This window comes from Hypanus sabinus, chromosome 23, assembly GCF_030144855.1.
Source record: "Hypanus sabinus isolate sHypSab1 chromosome 23, sHypSab1.hap1, whole genome shotgun sequence".
Lineage (NCBI taxonomy): Eukaryota > Metazoa > Chordata > Chondrichthyes > Myliobatiformes > Dasyatidae > Hypanus > Hypanus sabinus.
Window position 1 is genome coordinate 23215678 of NC_082728.1, and position 20933 is coordinate 23236610.

Sequence of the window (20933 nt, forward strand, 5' to 3'; positions counted from 1 at the left end):
GAGACACTTGCGTAAATATATAACATTAAAATTATAAATTGAATTGTCACAGTTCAACACGAAGTAAGTAATTCTGACATTCCAAATAATCCACATTTATTTACACTCATTTTTAGCCTTTCAATGAAAGATTAAAATAAACTTTTTTAACAACAAAAGTTCTGGAGCAGGATGCTTAACGTGAATCACAATGGGAGGGAAACACTAAATAACTCGCAAGGGATTTTAATCTTGTGTTGCACAATGTACAAAGGGTACACAGCTGCACTTTGGAACTGTCTGTTGTATTGTGATGTCATTGTAAAAGTGTTCCTATTCTAATTGCCTGACATTATTCACTGGAATCTATTGAAATTTGTTAGTGCTCCAACTCCAGTTATAAGTCTGCAGATGATACCACTTTAGTGGGCCTTATCTCAAATGATTAAGAGTCAAAATACAGGAAAGAAATAGGGTGCTTGATAAGATGGAGTCATCACAACCACCATACTTCCAATGTCAGCAAAGTACAAGAGCCAGTCACTGACGCCAGGAAGCGGAGCAGTGTACTTACTCCTATCTACACCAACGGTGTTCAAGTTCCTAGGGGTGAACTTCACCAATAGTCAGTCCTGGTCCAACCAAACTGTCACCAGAGCCAGGGAAGTTCACCAACGCCTCGACCTCCTCAGGAGAATAAAGAAAGGTAGCATGGCCATATCAATCCTCAGCACATCACAGAAACCAGCCTCCTCTCTATGAGTTCTACCTATACTACTCGTTGCCTCAGCAAAGCAGCCAGCATAATAACCCACTCACTCTGGATGTTCCCTCTTTACCCCCTTCAATCAGGCAGAAGATACAATCTTCCTGCTGATCTACCTTCTTATGATCTTGCACCTGATTGTATTGTTTTGCTCATCCTGCCTCAATGCACTGTCTAATAATTTGATCTGTATGAACATTATCCAAGATAAGCTTTTTACTGCACTTTGGTGCATGTGACAATGATTAACCAATGCCCAATGCCCATACGTGCTGACTGTAATTGACAGATAATAATAAATATTTTTCACTCTTAATAGCAGTGTTCAATTAAATGCAGTAAATTCTTCAATATTTCAATTTAATTTATTCAGCTGTTTGGACACTAAAAAAAAACATTTACTGACTTTACATAGACCTCTCACAGGCAGGACTGTTGATTCTCCCAGTCATTTTGGCCAGAAAAAGGCACTCTAGAAGTGGCTACTTCCTTTCAAACCAAACAGTTCTTACAGCCTTAATTTAAGTTACAGTTATCTGACTGTTGAAATAGTTTTGTGGTACACAGAGAGTCAAAAGTGAAGCTTAGCAGGTCTCTCTGTGTAAACTGAACACTATTTTTCTGTGCTAGCCAATATAATGAAGCAAGTCATGCAGAGTGCCAGAAGAAAATTTGTTACTTCCTTCCCCACAATGGTTTTGTCAAGTCTGTTGTCTGATTAAATTCCACTCCATTCTAGAAAGCCCAGCATATTCCCAGCCCTTTGTTTACATTAGACGAGTTCCTGTGTGATCTGTTTCGGGCTGGCTGGTAGTAACTTCACAAAATTCAAGAACAGCCAAATTCCAGAATTGCTCAATGGGCCATTAACCAAGTCACAGTTGGCTTTATTTTAACCGTATCTATTATGTTTCCGTTCACAACTGAAAAATGCAGCACTGTTACAGATTTGTAAATTGTGAATAGTGCAAGGCATTTCCTTATGCAGCTGTACGATCTCAACTTGAACAGCAAAGAAAACTGGATTTTCAAATGAATACAACTTTTTGTTCGGAGGGTTGGGTTACATTCCCCTTCTGGTGGACTTAATAGGAGAATGGATGAAACCCATGTGTCACCTTAGAACTGGGTACAGATCTGGACTAAAACGTGAAAATCTCCAGTGAAGCCTCAGACTTTTTTATTCATTACGGTACACACCTTGGATTTCTTGTTCTAAGGTGACACTCAGTCTGCAATCTCAGAAGGATGAAAGGAACAGAGGTTTTTGGTGAGGAAAAGGAAACTTGTATCACCTTGTACAGACTGGTTACATCACAGCCTGGTATGCAGTCTCCAGTGTAGAGGATTGTCAATTCCATCATGGGCACAAACCTCCCCGCCATCAAGGGCTAGTACCTCAACAAGATGGCATCTATTATTAAGGATTTCCCTTAACCTCTTCTCATTTTTGCCAACAAGGAGGAGGTACAGGAGTCTGAAGACTCAACAGTTTAGGAACAGCTTTTACCCCCACCATCAGATTTTTGGACAGTCCACAAACCCATGAATACTAGCTCTGTCCCCCAGAGAAAGATCCGCCAGGATCTCCCAGTGGCCACACATTTTAATTCCACGTCCCATTCCCATTCTGATACATCTATCCATGGCCTCCTCTACTGTCAAGATGAAGCCACACTCAGGTTGGAGGAATGACATCTTATATACCGGCTGGCTAGCCTCCAACCTGATGGCATGAATATTGACTTCTCTAACTTCTGTTAATGCCCCTCCTCCCCTTCTTACCCCATCCCTGATAAATTTAGATTTTTCCCCCCTCCCCCTTTTTTCTCTCTCTCTGCTCATCACTCTGCCTGTTCTCCATCTCCCTCAGGTGCACCTCTTCCCCTTTCTTTCTCCCTAGGCCTCCCATCCCATGATCCTTTCCCTTCTCCAGCTCTGTATCCCCTCTGCCAATCACCTTTCCAGCTCTTAGCTTCACCCCTCCCTCTCCTGTCTTCTCTTATTATTTGGCATTTCCCCCTCCCCCTCCTACTTTCAACTCTCTTACTATCTTTTCTTTCAGTTAGTCCTGACGAAGGGTCTCGGCCCAAAACATCGACAGTGCTTCTTCCTATAGATGCTCCCTGGCCTGCTGTGTTCCACCAGTGTTTTGTGTATGTTGCTTGAATACTAGCTCATTGTTCTTTCTTTTGTGCACTATTTATTTATTTTGTAATTTATAGTAATTTAATGTCTTCACACTTGAATGCTGCTGCAAAGCAACAAATTTCATGCCATATGTCAGTGAATATAAATCTGATTCTGATCGAACACTGGGGCTCCAGTGGGCTGGGCTCTGTACTGAAAGTCTGGCCTTTAACTTAAAAGAGTACCTTTGCACCATGACAATATTTTTCATCTGGATCAACACTGATTCTAGTGAAACATCTGTTTCCATTGAGCACAGTATCAGCTGGGATAGAATTTGCTACGAGTAAAATCTCTGTTGCAGAGGATCCCTCTAATTAACTTTTTTTTTCTGATAAAGGTAAGATTAACTTTATTTGCCACATGTGCATTGAAACAAACAGTGAAAAGTGCTATTTGCGTCCATGACCAACATCTCTGAGGAGATGTGCTGGGGTGTGTCACCATGTGTCTGGCGCCAACATAGCGTGCCCACCACTTACTAACCCTTACCAACTCGTACATCTACGGAACATGGGAAGAAAGTGGAGCACCATGCAGTTGTGCGGAGAATGTAAAACTCCTTACAAGCAGTGGGAGAAACTGAATCCCAGTGCAGGTCGTTACATGCAGCACGAGCCACTACACTACCAAACCATACTAGAAATCTGCTGGCAATGGATTTATCATGGCTAAGTTTTAGAATTGGTTGGTCTGCAAATTTCAATCAATCTGAAACTTTGATAACTCAGGCAGCCCAAATGAAGTCATAAGGCCCTCCTGACAAACTTTCTAATTGTTCCATTGATTTGCCTAACGACAGCCTAGCCTTGGATACATCAGGTCCCACTGGAAAGACAGATAAACCACAAGTGGTAGTATGACCAGGGGCATTCATTGACCCGAGCGTTCACTTGTCAGCATAATTGCAGCTTCAGCACTGCCTGACACCAGGCCACAATCCTTAACATTTGTGCCCTTCACCACCTGCATGCAATGACTGATAGGTTGGCCGTCTTTAAAACTCACTGCAGCACCACAGCGAGGTGTTTCTGATCAAGCCTTCCAAAACCACAGCTCACAGCTCATATCATGCAGAGTCCAAAGGCCGCATGTACAAGGAAATGCTTTCTGCAAATTTTCCTCTCACTGACATCAGCCTCGCTTGGAAATATATTCTCAGTCCTTCATGGTTACTGAGTTAAGTACTCTGAATCCATTTCTTGTCAAACACCGTTGGAATACCTTCACTACAGTAATTAGAGAAGACCAAGAAGGCAGCCCAATCCCCTTCTCGGGGAAAGTCAGGGATGGACATTAAGTTCAAGTTTGATTATCATTCGACCATACATGGATATCCATGAATACAGCCAAATGATACAGTGTTCCTCCGGGGCCAAGGTGCAGAACACACAGTACCATGAGCACAAGGCACATATAGCACATACAACAGTAAACATACAGTAACACAAAAACACTATATAGCCCAAATCCCTGAGAGACATGTCCTGAAAATTGATGGTACATTGTTGTTATTGGCAAGAACAGGCAGTACTTGCAGTCCAGAAACAAATGCACACACACATGCAATTCAGCTTATTTTCCACCGAGAGAACACTGGAGATCAGCACCGATGGGAAGGACCAGCCTCTAATTGAGCAAAGATGCCATGCTACACTGCCTCCAGCGTCTCCTCTCCTGGGCTGCTGCAACAGGCAAGCCCACGGCTTGCGGCTTAGTCCTCATTCCAACTAAGGACAAGCTGTTCCCCAACCATCAGCCTCCACAATAAATAAGGGAAACAGACTTCCAGTATTTTACATTGCCAATGTCCAACAGGGTCTTAGGATCGCAAGAGAAATGCCCAAGGCTTTCTGTTAAGACTGTACACTGCCTTTGATGTCTTTCTGTAGCAGGCAGCCACACAGTCTGCAGCAAGTCCAGCGACCAGCTCACTGATGGGGTAGAACTGCAATAGTTCAAATTCTTTGTGTCCAGCATTGTCTTGCAATCATAAGAAGGACAAAAATACTCCATCCAAACACACCACCATCTTATCAGATGTCCTTTGGAGGGGCTGTCACAGCCCATGGGTGAGTAAAGATAAATGAGTTTCCAGAGTGTTTTTGAAAAGAATAAGGCTGTTTGTTTGTCCTGGCTCATCGAAGAAACGAGATCTGCTGATATTCCAAGTTCCTAACAACCAATACTTAAGAGAAATTACTAAGACAAGGGGGTGGGGAATGAAACTTCAATTCCAAAAAATACAGCATTTAGGACCATTACAGTCACACTTACCTGGATTACAGTAACTCAGCACTGAATTGTCCCGTGCTGAGAATATAATTACTATATTTCAAGATAAACGTACCAGCTTTTCCTTTTAACAAAGTCTTCTTGCCAGATTTTTTGCTCAGATCTGTAGAGTTTGGTCCATCCACAGAGTGATTCTGTGTGCTTGCTGTACCTTCCCGCTTCTCCACGGGGAGTCTCCGAACCCGAAGCCTCCCATTGGATACCAGCAACGCAGGAGAAGGTTCCGTACCTGCAAAAGAACAATCAATGTTAACTGTAAAGTGAAATGTGTTTGCTTAAGTAATAGTTAGAGGAATGTAATGCTTTTGAATTTGGTCCTGTTCCTTTGCCTTTCCTGAAGCTGAAAAAGGTAAGGCGCTTAATTAGTTGAGAAAGAACTCAACTGTCCTGCCTAATGCCCATTATAATCCTTTACAAATTTATAAAACATCACGGACTATCCACAAGAAATCCAACTAAACCAACATGTTAACCAGCCCAGCACCAACACTAACCCAACACCTGAAGCAATCCTACACATATACTGACCACCAGCCAAATTAACCACCACGTGAACCAATACAAAACTCAAACTATCCAGCAAATAAACTCTGTAGAAAAACTGATCAGTACTTGAACTACGCCACCATCTAAAATAACCCACCAGCCAAATTAATGTACCATGTAACCTTGTACAAAACACAAAGAACACAGCACTTGAATTAAAACTGCATCCAGACTAACCTGAAACCTGTTGTAAACAAACTAAACAACTCATTACCCAAACTAACTCTGCTCTCCTTTGAACTTCTGAGCACTTTGAAACCCAGTATCCAAATTATATGAGAAGTTCAATCATTACATCCCAATAGCTCAGTCTAACACAACCTGGGTTAAGATCTGTAATTTAAAAAACTCTTATCCCAGTAGGTCCCACTGATCAGATCCACTTTTGCAGATCCCTTAGGTGTATATATCAGAAGCCAATATGTTTCCAATCAGAATAATTCTCTAGTGAGGCTGAAACGAATGCACCTCACTGCATATCAAGGAGAATAGCCAAATGCGGATATTTAGTGAATGAACTACTATTAAGTGGAATGGCCATTTGATCTTCTAGGATTACTCACACTGTATCTTATAATCGGGAGGGAGGAGACGGATGTTCAACAGAGAAATGCGTCCCACGTCACCATCATCAAACTCAACTGTGACAAAGTCATCTCTGTCCTCATCTTCTTCATCACTGGAGCTACCTGCTAAACATAAAATAGCACAAAATGACTATCAGCATATGGAGGATCCAAATACTAAACTATGGCTCTATTGATCCTTAGTTGTCTCACCAGCTGCTTTCGTTCTGGTGGAGTTATATACACCACCAGCAAGAATGGCAACATTCATCATCATTGAACTATGAACCCATATTAATCTTATATGCTGAACATTTCAAATTAGTCATGGGAAACAGTCATCTTAAATTGCAGGAGATTTTTTTAACAGTACATACTAAAATTCAGACAAGCAGGTTATTTAAAGCAAAAAATTTCTAAACCAGTCTTTACTGAGTTGGGGAGAAAGTAGTTTAAGTAAAGATCAGTTCATACATCATGGCAGTTTTCCTGTAACTTAATATTTAATTACGATCCATATAAATATTGAAAATTCCAGATTGCAAGGTTCTGCCGCAACACCAAAACTGCATTCATTGATCCTGGAGAATACCTGAGGGAGACAGAAATTTCCTCCATGTACTGTATGTTTAAAAGACTTGTTATTCTTTTAAAAAAGTTCCAATTTCATTGCATATAGCGCACAAAAAAAAAATCTGAGACTCTCTGGTTGCTGAAGTCTATCTGTGCATCTCTCTCTCAGAATTTTGCTGCAATGCAATTTAAATAAAAGCCTAGTTTATAATGGCAATATTTTGCTGTTTTTCGAGACTTGTTTGGTGAAAGCCTTCCCTCAACCAATGTAACTGTAAATAATTATCTAATCATTAGTATGCTACTGTTTGGGGGCTTGCCACGTACATGGTGGTTGCTGTAGTTCTAACAACACAACTTTGACTACAATTCAAAAGTACTTAATTGGTTGTGAAGCACATTGGCTCACACCATGCAGATGAAAAACACCATACAAGCAGAAACGTCTCTTTCTTTCATTGAATCACACAATATGAAATAGCTGATACAGCAACACAAAATGGATGAAGGTTCACTTGGATATGCTGAATTGGTTTGTAGCTTAGTGCTGGACAGATTTACAAGTGGTAGTCGCCCTTCTGTTGGTTCGGTGAGGTTGAAGGCACTCCTGCAAGAGGAATTAAGTATTTAGAGCGTGCAGGGTAAAGCAGCACTTTTTGATTATTTGATCCAGTTGCTATTGATTGGTGATCCTATTGATTCCTTCATTGTGACTAACTACATACAGCGCAAACAATAAGTGTCATTTTCCAGGTTGCTGTACATGAAATGTCCATATGAAAGCTGCTGTACTGCCACCCATGGATTTAAGTTGTAGCCATGATATAGACACAAAGTAGAAATGATGCACTCTGATGATGTCTTAATGGGAAGTGATCTATTGCTATGCTGTTCTTCCATAGCACATTATCTCAGTTCCCACTGACGTCCTTTCCTGCATAACATTTCCTTTTAAACGTATCTAGGGCCTTCCTGCATAGTAAAGCAAACTGACAAGCTTGAAATAGTCAGGTTCACCTTTGGACAAATAATTGGTAAAAGATTAACATTAAAAAAGCAGCTATACCTGAAGCTACAGATGGTAACATGAATAGAAAGAAGGAACGCACAAGTTGAACTAATCTGTGAGATGTACAGATACTGTATCAATGGAATAAAATTCATTACAATAATTAATATAATGGAGATCATTTTTGAACGGATGCAGACTTTATTTGATTACAAAATTTGGATGTCCACACTTCAATTATTTTTTTCGACAAGATACGGAGATTGTTGCTGTTGATGAACGCCAGAGGACTGGTTTGCATCCAATTGCACCAGCATTAGGCCATCTGTCTTTCTACCAGATGGATCTCAGCAATGACCTTTTATATAAAATGTGGGAGCAGGAGTCGACTACATCGCTTCTTGAGCCAGATCTGCCATTTAATAAATTGCGACTGACCTGTCTTTTTGCTCTACTCTAATTACCTAACTAATTCCTGTAAGTAATGTAGTTCAAGGATCTATCTCCACTTTCAACATACCAAAAGACTACGTGAATGCATTGCATCTGCCTTTGTTTAGAGCACAAACTGAATCAGAGGCATGGCAATGCAGATGTTGGGATTTTATCAGGGGTTTAAACTTAATCCTAAGGCCCCTACATAGAGATCAGATGGAAGTTTGCTAATTGGAATTGATAGCTTGATAGAGAAGGCCTAACTCAGATGCTGGGTTTTTTATTTACATACGTAGGAGTCCCCAGTTCTTAGGCAGTTGGAGTGATGCTTGAAAAATAATTCAACTCAATGTTTTTTTTTCAGGCACCTTTGAAAAGACCGGAACCGGTGCACAAATTTACCCTTGTGCCCACTTCACAAGGAGGGAACTGGCATGAGGTCAGATTTCCACCTCATTATCCTTCCCAAATGATGCTTCCCAATGGCTAACAGTGTAGTTATCCACGACACAGGCTACAAGACCTATGGACTTGCTGCCCAAGCATCATTCCTAAGGAGAAAAGAAAAAATGTTGATAACGGATGAGCTATTATTTTATAAAGTTAGTCAGGTGTGAAAAAACCCACAAAAACCTGGCTGTGTGATTCCCATCACCGCGCACCCCCCCCCCACCAACAAATGCTGATCGACCCACACAGAGTTCCTTCAATGGTGTGTTTCTCGTCTGAACTCTGAATTCAAGCAGAAGTCCCGAGTCAGAGGGAGTTAATAGCATAACTTCCCACTAGGCTTTGATAAATGGCATCTGGATCTTGTACTCCCCAGTCACATTCAACCTTGGAGCTTGTCAGTGACGGATATGACCAGTCTGTTCTCATCTCAAACATTCATACCGCCGGCATTTCTCTCCACTTCACTCCAATATTATCAACATCCATCACCCCTCTCTCAATGTGAGTAGCAGCATCATTTACACAGCTTGCAATATTCAGCACGCACCACAAATCCATCACCTTAATGGAGTACTAATTCAAATTTAAATGTTTGCGCAGCGTCTGTGCAAGTGGCCTTCGGTAGATAATTATATGATATTGTTTTTCTCTGCTGACAATTGTACCAGAGTCATGTAACTGACCCATGCCTCCCTTATCTCCCAGTGAAATGTTCAACCCAGAGGATTTTCTTTTCTGAGCGCTGTCCTCCTTTAATTATGGCTGATTGCATACACACTAATCCACGTGTTCACTGGTTCATGGTCACGGCCAGTGCCCTGCAGGTGGGTATGATCAGAGAACAGAATCTGAAAACGCACCTGTACACAAAGGAATCATACAATATGGGGCAAAAGATCAAGAGTGGGTCATTCAGCCCTTCGAGCCTGTTTGACCCTTCTGTAAAGATCATGGGTGACTCTACCATTTCATTTTCATTTTTCCAGACCCATTCCCCATTGGTTGATTACCCTCCTCTCAAAAATCCATCTTGTTTAAAAACCCCATTTCCAACTAAAGAGCAGTATTTGACATCACACTGTAGCAAAGTCTTATACATGGTGCAAGCAGTTATTAAAGGTAGGCTCCTACTCGTACATATGTCAAGCAAAATCACTCCTCAGCCCCAGGTTCAGGATGCTTTTAAGGAATAAAAAAATAGAAGGTACATTGAAGCAGAACTTCTCACTGTATGACTGTTTCATGCACTCAGTTGAGAATCCTGCATGTGTCATTCTATCAGTCATGAATATTTCTACTGAAAGGCACCACTGTCTTTTAGGGATGGGGAGGTTAAACATTTCAGATTTCCATTAACCTGTGGGTGAGAATGTGCTTGCTGATTTTACATCCAAATGCACCGGCTCAGATCTCTGTTGTCCTCCAGAGGAAAAGGTTCATCTGTATCAGACTGATTGTTCCAATCATTTTTTTTTAAAACTCAGTTGTTTAACACTCATTGGAATATAAATAAAAATTATGCAACCTTGCCCTCTTTAAGGTGTGGTGAATTCTGACAATTTAACACCGCACTTCTGAGGCCAATGTATCTTTTTGGCTAAGCAGTTTTGCAAGTGGGAACACAAGTCCTTCAGAATGGGTCTGTGTAACACTCCCTCCAAGTGAACTATCACGTCTGAGTTATTCACTTCATTAGTTTGTTGATTTTTAATTTTAACTATGCTTTTTTTAGAGATTTGTACGTTCAAGGAATTCAAATTACTTTGCTCCTCCACAGAACATTATCTCCTGCCATTAAAGACAAATTCCAGTTTCCCTTTCTCTGATCCAAAGTGAATGACTATGCACTTATTTATACCAAAGTTTTTTTATACATTAGAATTTTGTCTTCTCAATTAGCCAGTGAAAATTGCTTCTTCAAACCACGTATTAAGCTGGTTATACCCTTTTGAATCCCTTCATTAAAATTATTATCTATCGAGTGAAAGGTGTAGGTCTCAATGTGATCCTTAGGGAAGACCACTTCTCATCTCCTGCTGACTCTCTGAAGTAAGAACTCAACCTTGGTTGGACAAGCGAAATATAAATGTCACCATACACAAAATGCAGGAGGACCTCAGCAGGCAGACTGCATCTATGGAGAGGATTGAACCGCTGACATTTCGGGCTGAGGACCTCCATCAAGACCAGAAAGTGAAGGATAATCCATGGTTATCTATGTTACGGATTATATTTAAAATGAATGACACTCAAAGATGGCGAGATTTGAATGTATCTATTATAGCAAGAAATAACCCTCGAAAAGGGGGTTATTTCAAGAAGGAGCTAGATAGATATCTGATGATAGGGGAATCAAGGGATATGGGGACAAGGCAGGGACTGGGTATTGATAGTGAATGATCAGCCATGATCTCAGAATGGCGGTGCAGACTTGAGGGGCCGAATGGTCTACTTCTGCACCTATTGTCTATTGTCTATCAATGAGTCCTATTGATTAAGACAGTGGTGAAAGACATGTTAAACTAAGGACCCCAAAGCAATCATTTGGGGAGCATAGACTGAAAACACAACCAAATCACACCACTAATGCAGAGTGGCAGCAGGTCCGGAGAGCCATAAATTCCTGTGTAGATATAATGAAGATATAATTGAAAGCACAGAAGCCAGAAGATGGGTCCAAGAAGCAGATAAGCAGCACTAGTAGGAAAGAAGTATATATATCAGAGAAGTCACATGTCCTGGATGAGACAGATCTCAGGTCAACATGGACACCAGCAATGGCGACAATACTTGAAAAAGTACCAGAATAAAATGTACACTCTGAATTCAGAGTGCAAATGAATTTAATGAAAATGGATGATGTAAATAAGAGAGGCGATAAGAATATGAATACACTTAAATAGGGCATGGATCATGACTCCCATTATTCAAGATGGCTTCCATGTATAGGCAATGGAAGATCAAGGCCTGGTCAACTAGTGGACCGTAGGTCCTCATGATATGCTGGTGTCCTGATACAGGAGGGCTGCAGCTAGAACGTCTTGGTGGAGCAGACGCCCAAGCTAAATGTTTCAAAAGCAAAGGCAATAGATGGATTCAAAGGTTTTTAAAAAAAAAAGTGAATGAGTGAAGCATGGTTCAGAAATTGAAAGAGAAGAATGCATATCATGATATAGGACAGCAAGCAAGAAAAGGCAAGAAGATAAAGAAAAGAAACCAAAATGGAGATAGTAAGATTGAGTTATGATATTTGGTAGTATACCAAATAAAATGTATAATGTATCCACTGAATTCATTATTTAAAATTCATACAGTTGTGTTGATCTGTATGACTTATAATGCTATCAAGTGAAAGGGATACTTATAATTATGTACAACTTCTAGTGAAGCTAATGAATTGTGGAGATGCAAAAGATTGTTATTGCTGAAATCTGAAACAAAAAGCAAACTGCTGGAGCAACTTAGCGAGTCAAGTCACACTGGTGGGGGAAATTAGTCCTGATGCAGGAACTCCATCCAAATGTCGACAATACCTTCTCCCTCACACACATAATGCCTAACCTGTTCAGCTCAACGGGTAGTTTGGTTTCTGACTCAGAAATTGTGTTTGGTTAAATGTATAGCTATGTATCTCTGTAAAAAATTACTTCATACATTACATGATAGTTTTTTGGATAACTCTTTATTTGTATGCAGATAGTTGTCAGCAAGGGTTTGTGATTTTAAGGGGAAGCAATATACATGCGAGCGTGAAAGTACCTTGAAGAACTCTGTGACCAATGTGGTTTGACCTTGGTACATTTTTGTACCAGATTGCAGTGCTTTGCTTGGAATGACTGCTTTCAACAAAGAATATACCATTGTTAGCTCCGACTACTCAGAGTGATGGTGCTTTCAGCAACTCCACAGACACAACAATATGTTAATTTATATTAAAAAAAAGAGACTTGGCCCAATCTGAAGTATTTAAGGTGCTGTTTCCACTTATCATTAATTGAATCAGGACTGTGCTTAGCTCTTTCCAGCTGTTTAAAGGAACAATACTTAAGCCAAGTGCAGCCTGGTTTCTACTCGTGGTTGGTCACACAAGTGAGTTGCAGAGATCCATGCTGGGCCAATTACAGTTTCCTTGATTTAATGAGAATGTAGCCAATATGATTGTGCCTATCAATGTTTGTTAAACTGGTTTGCAAATCTGAATTCACTCTATTTGACAGATTGATTGAGCTGACTTATAGCTTTAGCTGAGGCCGGTAAAGCAACGCTGCTACAAAGTGGTTCCTGCAGGTTCTGTAGCTGTTCAAAAGACACTTCTGACATTCACCATTTACAATCAACGGATCCCAATTCTGATGCAAACACTGAATTTTTTTTTCAAACTAAAAGTGAATACTGTAATGGCCATTTGTTCAGTCCTATTTTCTTACTCAGCTGTAGACTCGAGTTTGTGCACTTGAAGCATTTTATGACAGCTCGTTCTGCCTTATTTTGGTCCACAGAATGTTTCACGTCTTTTTAAAGTTGGGAAGGAAGGAGTGCAAAGGCGAGAGTTAAGGTGAAAGTCTGCACAATATTAATAGTGAACACTGGCTCAGCAGATCAATGTCAACACAATTACCTTTTTTAAAAAAATCAAATCATTTTTACTGCGCAAATTAAAATCATTGCTGCTTTTATTGGGATAGGCTGCCCAGAGAGTTGTCATTTTGTTTGCAGCTATTATAGTCTACTTCTGTTAACTAAAGGTAATTTTCTTGCTGAAAACAATTTGAGTTGATTGCAGAAGCTGCCTGTGACAGTAAGACAGGCACTTTGTTTCAGAATGGGACCTAAAGCCCAGTTTTTAAATGTCTCCAGGCTTCCTGAATGGGGCAATTGCCTGTCCAGAACCGTCTCAAGGCCTGGAAAAATCCTCCATTTTTCCATTGCCATTTGGAGTATCGCAGTGGGTCAGAGGTATTAAAAAGATATCTGGCGTTGATCTCACATGCAATGAAATGTTTTCTCGTTGAGTCTCCCATTACTTTGCTGTATTGCCCAAGGCTGCAATTTTATTCTTCAGAAAGTATCTGGAGCAAAGATGGGTTCTGGCCTAAACAGTAACAATGAAGGTACAACAACACGAATCTCGGGTCGTAAAAGTGATCTAAGTTAGACGCATTGTTAGATTGAAAAACCTTTGGACCAAGCTTGCAAGACTGGTGATGTCTTATGACAACAAAGAATTGCGAAGGAATGGTTTCTGCAGGTTTTCTGGTTAACATACTGCCTGACTGGAAAGCAAGATTCTGTACAGCTTTCCAAAAATTGACCTTGGTCTTCAGCTAAATGATTCCAGCAGTAATTGGGACATGTCTTGTACCCAAACATTCAAAACAGCAGCTAACCTTAGTTTTGGAAGGAACTGCTTGGCTTTTTCATAAGCACAAGAGATTCTGCAGATGCAGGAAATCCAGAGTAACACACACAAAATACTGGAGGATCTCATCATGTCAGGCAGTATCTATGGCGAGGAATCAAGAGCTGCTGCTTCAGGCCAGATGATGCCTTCATCCGGGCTGACTGGCTTTCTTCTGCTTACTTTTATGATGCTTTTGCATCTCTGTATGACAAGCAGAGAAATTGGAAACTATATTCTCAAGCTGGGGCCTATTTGATTTCCAGCTTCACCCTTCAGGTACATTTGGAAGTGGTTATATTTTCATGTTCATGAATGTTTGAGGTTCATGTCTGGCCATGCATTGACACGAATGTTAAGACCTGTTTTGTGATATTTAAACCACTGATTTAATATTAATACAGAACATGTGAGGGCAAATACAATCATTTGCTTCTGCAAATCATAATTGTAAAACTCCTTGGAATTGTTGCTGGAAGAATACTAGCTTCAACAGGCTAAGAGTTAATTCCAGAACAACATGCATAATACAACTGTAGGAAGTGTCAATATGGATTGGAGTGATATCCCAGGAAATTTAAAGTCAAATAGACCAGCTCAAAAACTTTAACAAAATATTTATTTATTAATCTCCAGCTCATTCTCCTTGGTGCATGCAATCAAGAAACTTCTCAATCTTGATGGAGTAATTAACAAGTTCGTCTGGTGAAGTTGTGAAAAGCTGTCTGTTGGGATGGCTGAGAGAAGAGTTACAAAAAAGAACAATTCTGCAATGCACAATTTATCGCGGACTGATGGCAACATGAAGTTGCCTTCACGCAGCATACCTGTGGCTGCTCTGTGAAAATCTGCTGTGGACTTGCACCTCTAAACGTGGCACAGTTAGGCAGCAGTCAGTGCTCCAAAGTTTCTGTCGTGGTCTGGTGATGAGTGGGGCTCTCCACTTAATCTGTCTTTGGGAGTGATTGCAACTGACAAAAGGATGAGCATGCTGAAGGTCATGCAGGAGGGTAACTATAATAACGTGTGTGGTTTTGCACATAAACTATATCGTGCTGTCACTTCTGCACCTGACAAACACTGGTCTTCATGCAGCACTCCTGCCAGCACACTTAGCATTTGCAATTATTTCCGCAGATCAAAGAAACTGGGGAGCTCTGTGGTAGCTTTATCTCGAACAACGCTCCCCAGCATCCTACACAAAATGTTCACAGTGGTCCTCATTTTAAATTCCTGAACCAAGAAAAGCCACATGTTGTTGTCGTGTATCCTAACACTAAAATTTCTTGGACAGGCTCCATGCCTTGCCCTTTCCACCACTGTAACCTCTTTCTGGTTTAGATCTCAGTGTCTGTGCAGTTCAAGCCCTTCGAACATTCCCAACAATCTCCCAGCCAGCATTTAGCTGCCAAGACCTAAACTCTGGAATGTTATCCCCAAAGTGCTTCCTCTCTCTAACTTGCTTCTTCAAGCAGCTCATAAAACTTAACCCTCTGACTTTTGGTTTCTCAGCATTTTAGAACAGTTTCTTCTCCTCTGCCATCAGATTTCTGAAGAGTCCATGAATACTATCTCAACATTCCTCCTTTTCCCTGTTTAATTATATCTTATTGTAAATTATAGTGATTTTTAATGCCAGAAAACCACAAACTTTGTGACAAATGTCAGTGACAATATACCTGATTCTGACTGGTATCTGACATTGACAGTGATATCTCTGAAATGCATTTGGATATTCTATCATGTTACAAGCGTGACATAATGCAAGCTGTTGTTCTTCATGATCTTCATTAATTTTTGACATGAGGACGTAAGTAGATTTATTCTGAGATTTGTTAATGACATGAGAGTGTGTATGAGGTTTAGTCACAACAGTTATTTAGATACAGGCAATTTGATGTACACAAATAGGGGAATGGGTCCGAATACACTTTGGTGTAAATATAAATAAGTTCTGTATATATTGGTAGTTGGGAAAGTTAAGGTGGGGATACTCCTGAGGTGGTGTTGATTAAGTTAAAAGATAAATAGGACTAACACCAGCCACTTATTAAAAGAGTATTGAGTAATTCAGGAAGCTTGTCTTTAGGCAGGATCATGCAGCAAAACTGGCCATTTGAGCCCCTGGTGCATCCTTTCATAAGGTCCTGTTTTTGGAGTAATGGTCCTTTCTTGCTTCACATTGCTCATAGCTGAGCCAGACAGAGAGCTCCCAATCTCCAGGAACACAGCAGACTCGGCTATGCCGAGTTCCATCATCCTATTCACAGGCCAAGGAATTTAGTCACATAGTGTTGCTACATGAACGAAATCAATTTGCCCTCACAGTGGAATGCAATTACAGTGGTTTCTGGGTCACATCACACTAAAGTTCAACCTGATAGCGAATTGCATCTCGCCGGTAATGAGTTTACCAGATCAGATGCCCACATAATGAAAGGATCCTCGGGTCAGGCCCTGATAGTGCAGATGCACACAATTAATGATGACCAGACACCTTCCAGCCTTAGACAGTGCTCACTGTGGGTTCCAGTACCTAGGGTGAGATCACCTGGTGGCAACTCGGCCGACCACTTCTCTCTGGCCAAGGACAAGTAACGTGCTTCTTCTTCTGGTTTTCACACCTACAGAATTGCCAGGGTAACACAGTTATGGAGAGGGTCTTACACAATGATTGCACAAGAGACTGTTGATGAGGGAATCTGGATCAAAGAACAATCTGTTGGTAGGTAAGGCAGCAACTGTGGAGGGAAACGGACCGTCCACATTTCGGATAGAGATTATTCATCTAGATTCAAGATCATATCTACACAAATTGCTGGAGAAACTCTTGCAGGTCAGGCAGTACCGATGGAAAGGAATAAAGAGCCAATGTTTCAGGCCGAGACCCTTCATCAGGACTCAGCCTAAAACGCTGACTCTTTACTCCTCTCCAGAGGTGCTGCCTGACTTGCTCAGTTCCCCCAGCATTTTCTGTGATCTCTATCATCTACAGAATCTCTTGTGTTTGTAATATCTACAGGGCAGGTTATAAAATTTAGTCCTCCTTAGGTGAGGTAATGAATGACTTACACTTTGTCTAGTTGGAGTTCAGAAACCATAGCACCAGAAGTCATGAATATAAAATGCTTAGAAGAAAAAAAAAGTACGCTGGATTTTAGGAAGTAATTATTTTCAGAGAATCACTGGGCAGAGGATAAGTGATCAAAAGATGAACTGACCAACAATCTCACAGAAGGGGACAAGTTACCAAAAGGATATTCCTTGTTGCAGGGATTTCCTCTTGGAGTCTTCCGGATTCACCAAGGGAGTCAGAGAATTTCCAAAAGTTCCTCCTGAGTTAGACATACTTGATCTCTGGCATTATCCTTCAAAGGAAATGCTTAACAGTTCAAGTCTAATTGTCATTCAAACCAAACACATGTATCCAGCTAAATGAAACAGCGTTCCCCCAGGGCCAAGGTGCAAAATGCAGTACGTGCAGTCACACATAACATATAGCACACACAGCTGCAAAACTCTTAGCACAAGTCAGAGAGTGGCATGGCCTTAAGATTGATGGTGCGTGGGGAGTGAGTCAGGTATTTTGCTATGGTCACGATCAGGTGAAAGATGGGCCAACTTGAATGAATTCAAGTGCAAATCAGGAAGCCAACAGTGATTTGGATAGCAAATGCCAGGGACGCTACCCCATCATGTTATCAAAGAGGCAGCACTAACCTGACAGAATCATCGTCATGTATTTTACAATGCTGAATGGCTCCAGTGCTGCTTGCAGAGTAGGGCACCACTGAGCCTTTCATTTTCTTGCTGTTTGACGTAGCTCCTTCTTCACCTGTGCATGGCAAACACCAGGTGATCCCTTTCACTCTGCTGCTGCAGGTCTCGGAGAGGGTGTAAAGGGAATGAATAGCAAAACTGCTAAATGTGTGTGTTTTTGTGGAAATAATATTAAATACCTCAGCAAACTGAGCCTCCACTGTATTAACCAAACAGTACAACTTCCCACCCCAGACATAAAAGAACGTTTTTCACTGCATCAAGTTGCAACTCCACCTTCCAGCTTACTTAGCCGAGTCCTTTCAGCGTTCAAGCAAATTATAGTGATTTTACTAATATGTCACAGCGGGGTGCAATGACTTCCCATTTCTACAAAGTACTCTGGCATCTTTCCAAGCTCTGAACCCATTTACCACATTCCATGTAATTTTCTCAGTGATGTAATTCGTGTCTTTTAGCGAGTGCCAGGCCTCTTTTGTTTCTCTGAGCACACCAGTCCCCGGCTTCCCTTTCTACCTCCAAGTGCATTGCTGTACACAGAGCTCAATGATTGGACTGTGGTGGAAACTTTTTTCCAGCTTGGATTGTTGGTGGCTGCTCAGCTGGTTGTAGTGTTAAGTTCAGAGATCTGCTTAACCATCAGTGCCAGTGAGCAATGTGTGTGAATAATTAAACAGAAACAAAAGGTTTCCATTTCATTATTCATAGCCTGAAGTTTTCTGACTTCCCTAGGGCTAATTAACACAAAAGGCATGGAGAAGCCAGGGAAAAGCAGAAGAATGTGATAAGGGAGCTAAGAAAAGCCAACCTTGAGACCACCTTCTAGAAGATCATGACCGACCTTGTTACTCAGTTCTGTATTCCTGTCCAGTTCTGAAAAACTCGATTCCCCCAAACAAGCCGAGGACCGCAATTCTGATTATACCTAACCTATCAGCACCCGCGGCTCTCTTGTGTCAAGAACTCCAGATATTTAAAGTACTATGGTAAGGTGACCATCTTGATAACACTAGGGCGAAGACTGAACAGTAACTGGCACTAGCTGTTGTCAGAATGTTGTCTGACAATTTTTCACACTTGTTCGCCGTCAAAGCAAAGAAAAGAGCTGTAGAAATTACTGACTCCACCTACCCTCGTAGTCACCTGTTCACCAAACTGGCATCAGGGAGATGCAACAAGTCCATCACCACCAGGACCACTCATCATCTCCAAAGCTTCTTTCCTGTAGCAATCCAACTTCTCAACAAAACTCACTCAGGTGTAAGACTCTAACTGTCCCTATACAAAATCTGTTAAATGGTCTTTCCTGCTCTCCTTGTTCTGTTGATAATTATCTGTTTATAATTTTGTATTCATTTAAGTTTGCTTATTGATATTTGTGCATGTGACTGTTCTGATAATTGCTGATTGCTCGTGGCAGTTTGCACTATTGTCTTGTCAACTGTCGGTTGCTATTACATTGTCTGTTACGGTATTTTCCTACGTTCTGTGCTTGGGACTGAACCACAATCAGTTCTGGTTAAGTTTCACATACTGGCACATGAAGTGATTTTGACTCTGATTCCCATTGCTCTCCATTCACCCAGCGCTCTGAGTAAAGAATCTTGCTGGTAATTCACATCTAAATGGTTGGCCATCGTCCTGAGACTATGACCCATGAGCAGTCCAGTGGTCCAGGCTCAGTCCTGACCCCCAGGGCTCTTTGTGTGGAGATTAGCATCATACAGTACAATACAGAGTCTGCACATTCTCCCTGTGACAACATGGACTCCCTCGCATGCACTGCTTTCTCGCCATTCCAGATACATGTGGGTTGAAAGGTTAACTGTCCACCCGAAATTGCCCCTAAATGGAAGAATCAGGGAGAGGTTGGATAGGGGGCTTGGGGAAGTCGATGGTAATGTAGGGAGAATAGATTGCAAGATAATTTAGTAGCAGAATGGTATTGCTCTGTGACCTGGAATGGACTCAACAGTGCAAATAATTTCCTTCTACGCTGTAAGGAAATATGGAACTATCCAGCAAGTAAAACAACCTCTCAGCATCTCCCCCATCAAATCCCTCCAGAATTTTTCTTCATTTCATTATGAAAGAGATTTTGTTGGTGGTTATAACATTTGCTTTTGCATTTGGCAGCTGATTAAATCAAAGTACCAGCCAGGCCATAGTCTTTCCTCCTCATGGACCAAAAATGGCAGAATATCAACATTTGGGAATCACTTGCTTCATTTGTACACAGCACCAAGTGTTTACATGCGGTATAGTCGTTTGCCTGATCCTACCTTAGGGCACCATTAAGTTGACAAAAAGAGGCCCTCTCTCTCCACAGTTCGAGTGTGTGGAGAAACGCACACGTATATAACAGCATTGGAACTGAAATCAGTCAGCTCTACAACTCACATGGAATCAGTTACTGTTCAGTCGTAGGAAGCTCAGGAAACGTGCTAGCTCACAAGTTATTTCGACAGGGCCGTTCAATCTGCTTTAACTTCATTTCAATACCTGCTTTCTTGTTGGCGCTGGCTCCCTGTCACAGGCTTCACTCTCTCCCTCCAGCCCTGGGACCTTTTCCATTCCCCCTTTGTTAGAATCTATTTCATCAGGTTAAAGTTCACCCAACAGTTTTTGGTGCTTGAAAGGTTTAAGCATGTTCAAAGTGACCCTGTGTGTCAGGTGATGCGTAGCTGTTAAAACGTAAATGGGTCCAGCTGCAAACTAGAGATTGCATCAACCACAGATGTGGTTGTAAATCTTTGATTCCACATTGATTAAGCACAGTAAAAATTGAGGAAAGAAGTCAATCTGTCATGCAGTCAACATAAGTTTGCAAAATCTGACCAACAGCTTCAAAATTGCTGGTCCAGCCCCCAGAAGGCTGATAATTCAAGAGTGGCTCACAGTGAAAGGCAAAAATTCATGTGAGAACTCTTTCTCCTCCCTTCC

The 20933-nt window shown here is 41.2% G+C and overlaps 1 protein-coding gene across 2 annotated transcripts in view; it reads right to left on the reverse strand.

Annotated features, from left to right (window-relative positions):
- Positions 1-20933, reverse strand: part of bahcc1b (BAH domain and coiled-coil containing 1b) — a 286926-nt gene that overhangs the window by 13881 nt on the left and 252112 nt on the right. For both annotated transcript variants that reach the window (XM_059948538.1, XM_059948537.1), the window contains exons 25-26: positions 6340-6468; positions 5286-5459 (exon numbers count right to left, since the gene is read on the reverse strand). In XM_059948538.1, coding sequence (XP_059804521.1) covers positions 5286-5459; positions 6340-6468 — 303 coding nt within the window. The remainder of the gene's footprint in view (positions 1-5285; positions 5460-6339; positions 6469-20933) is intronic.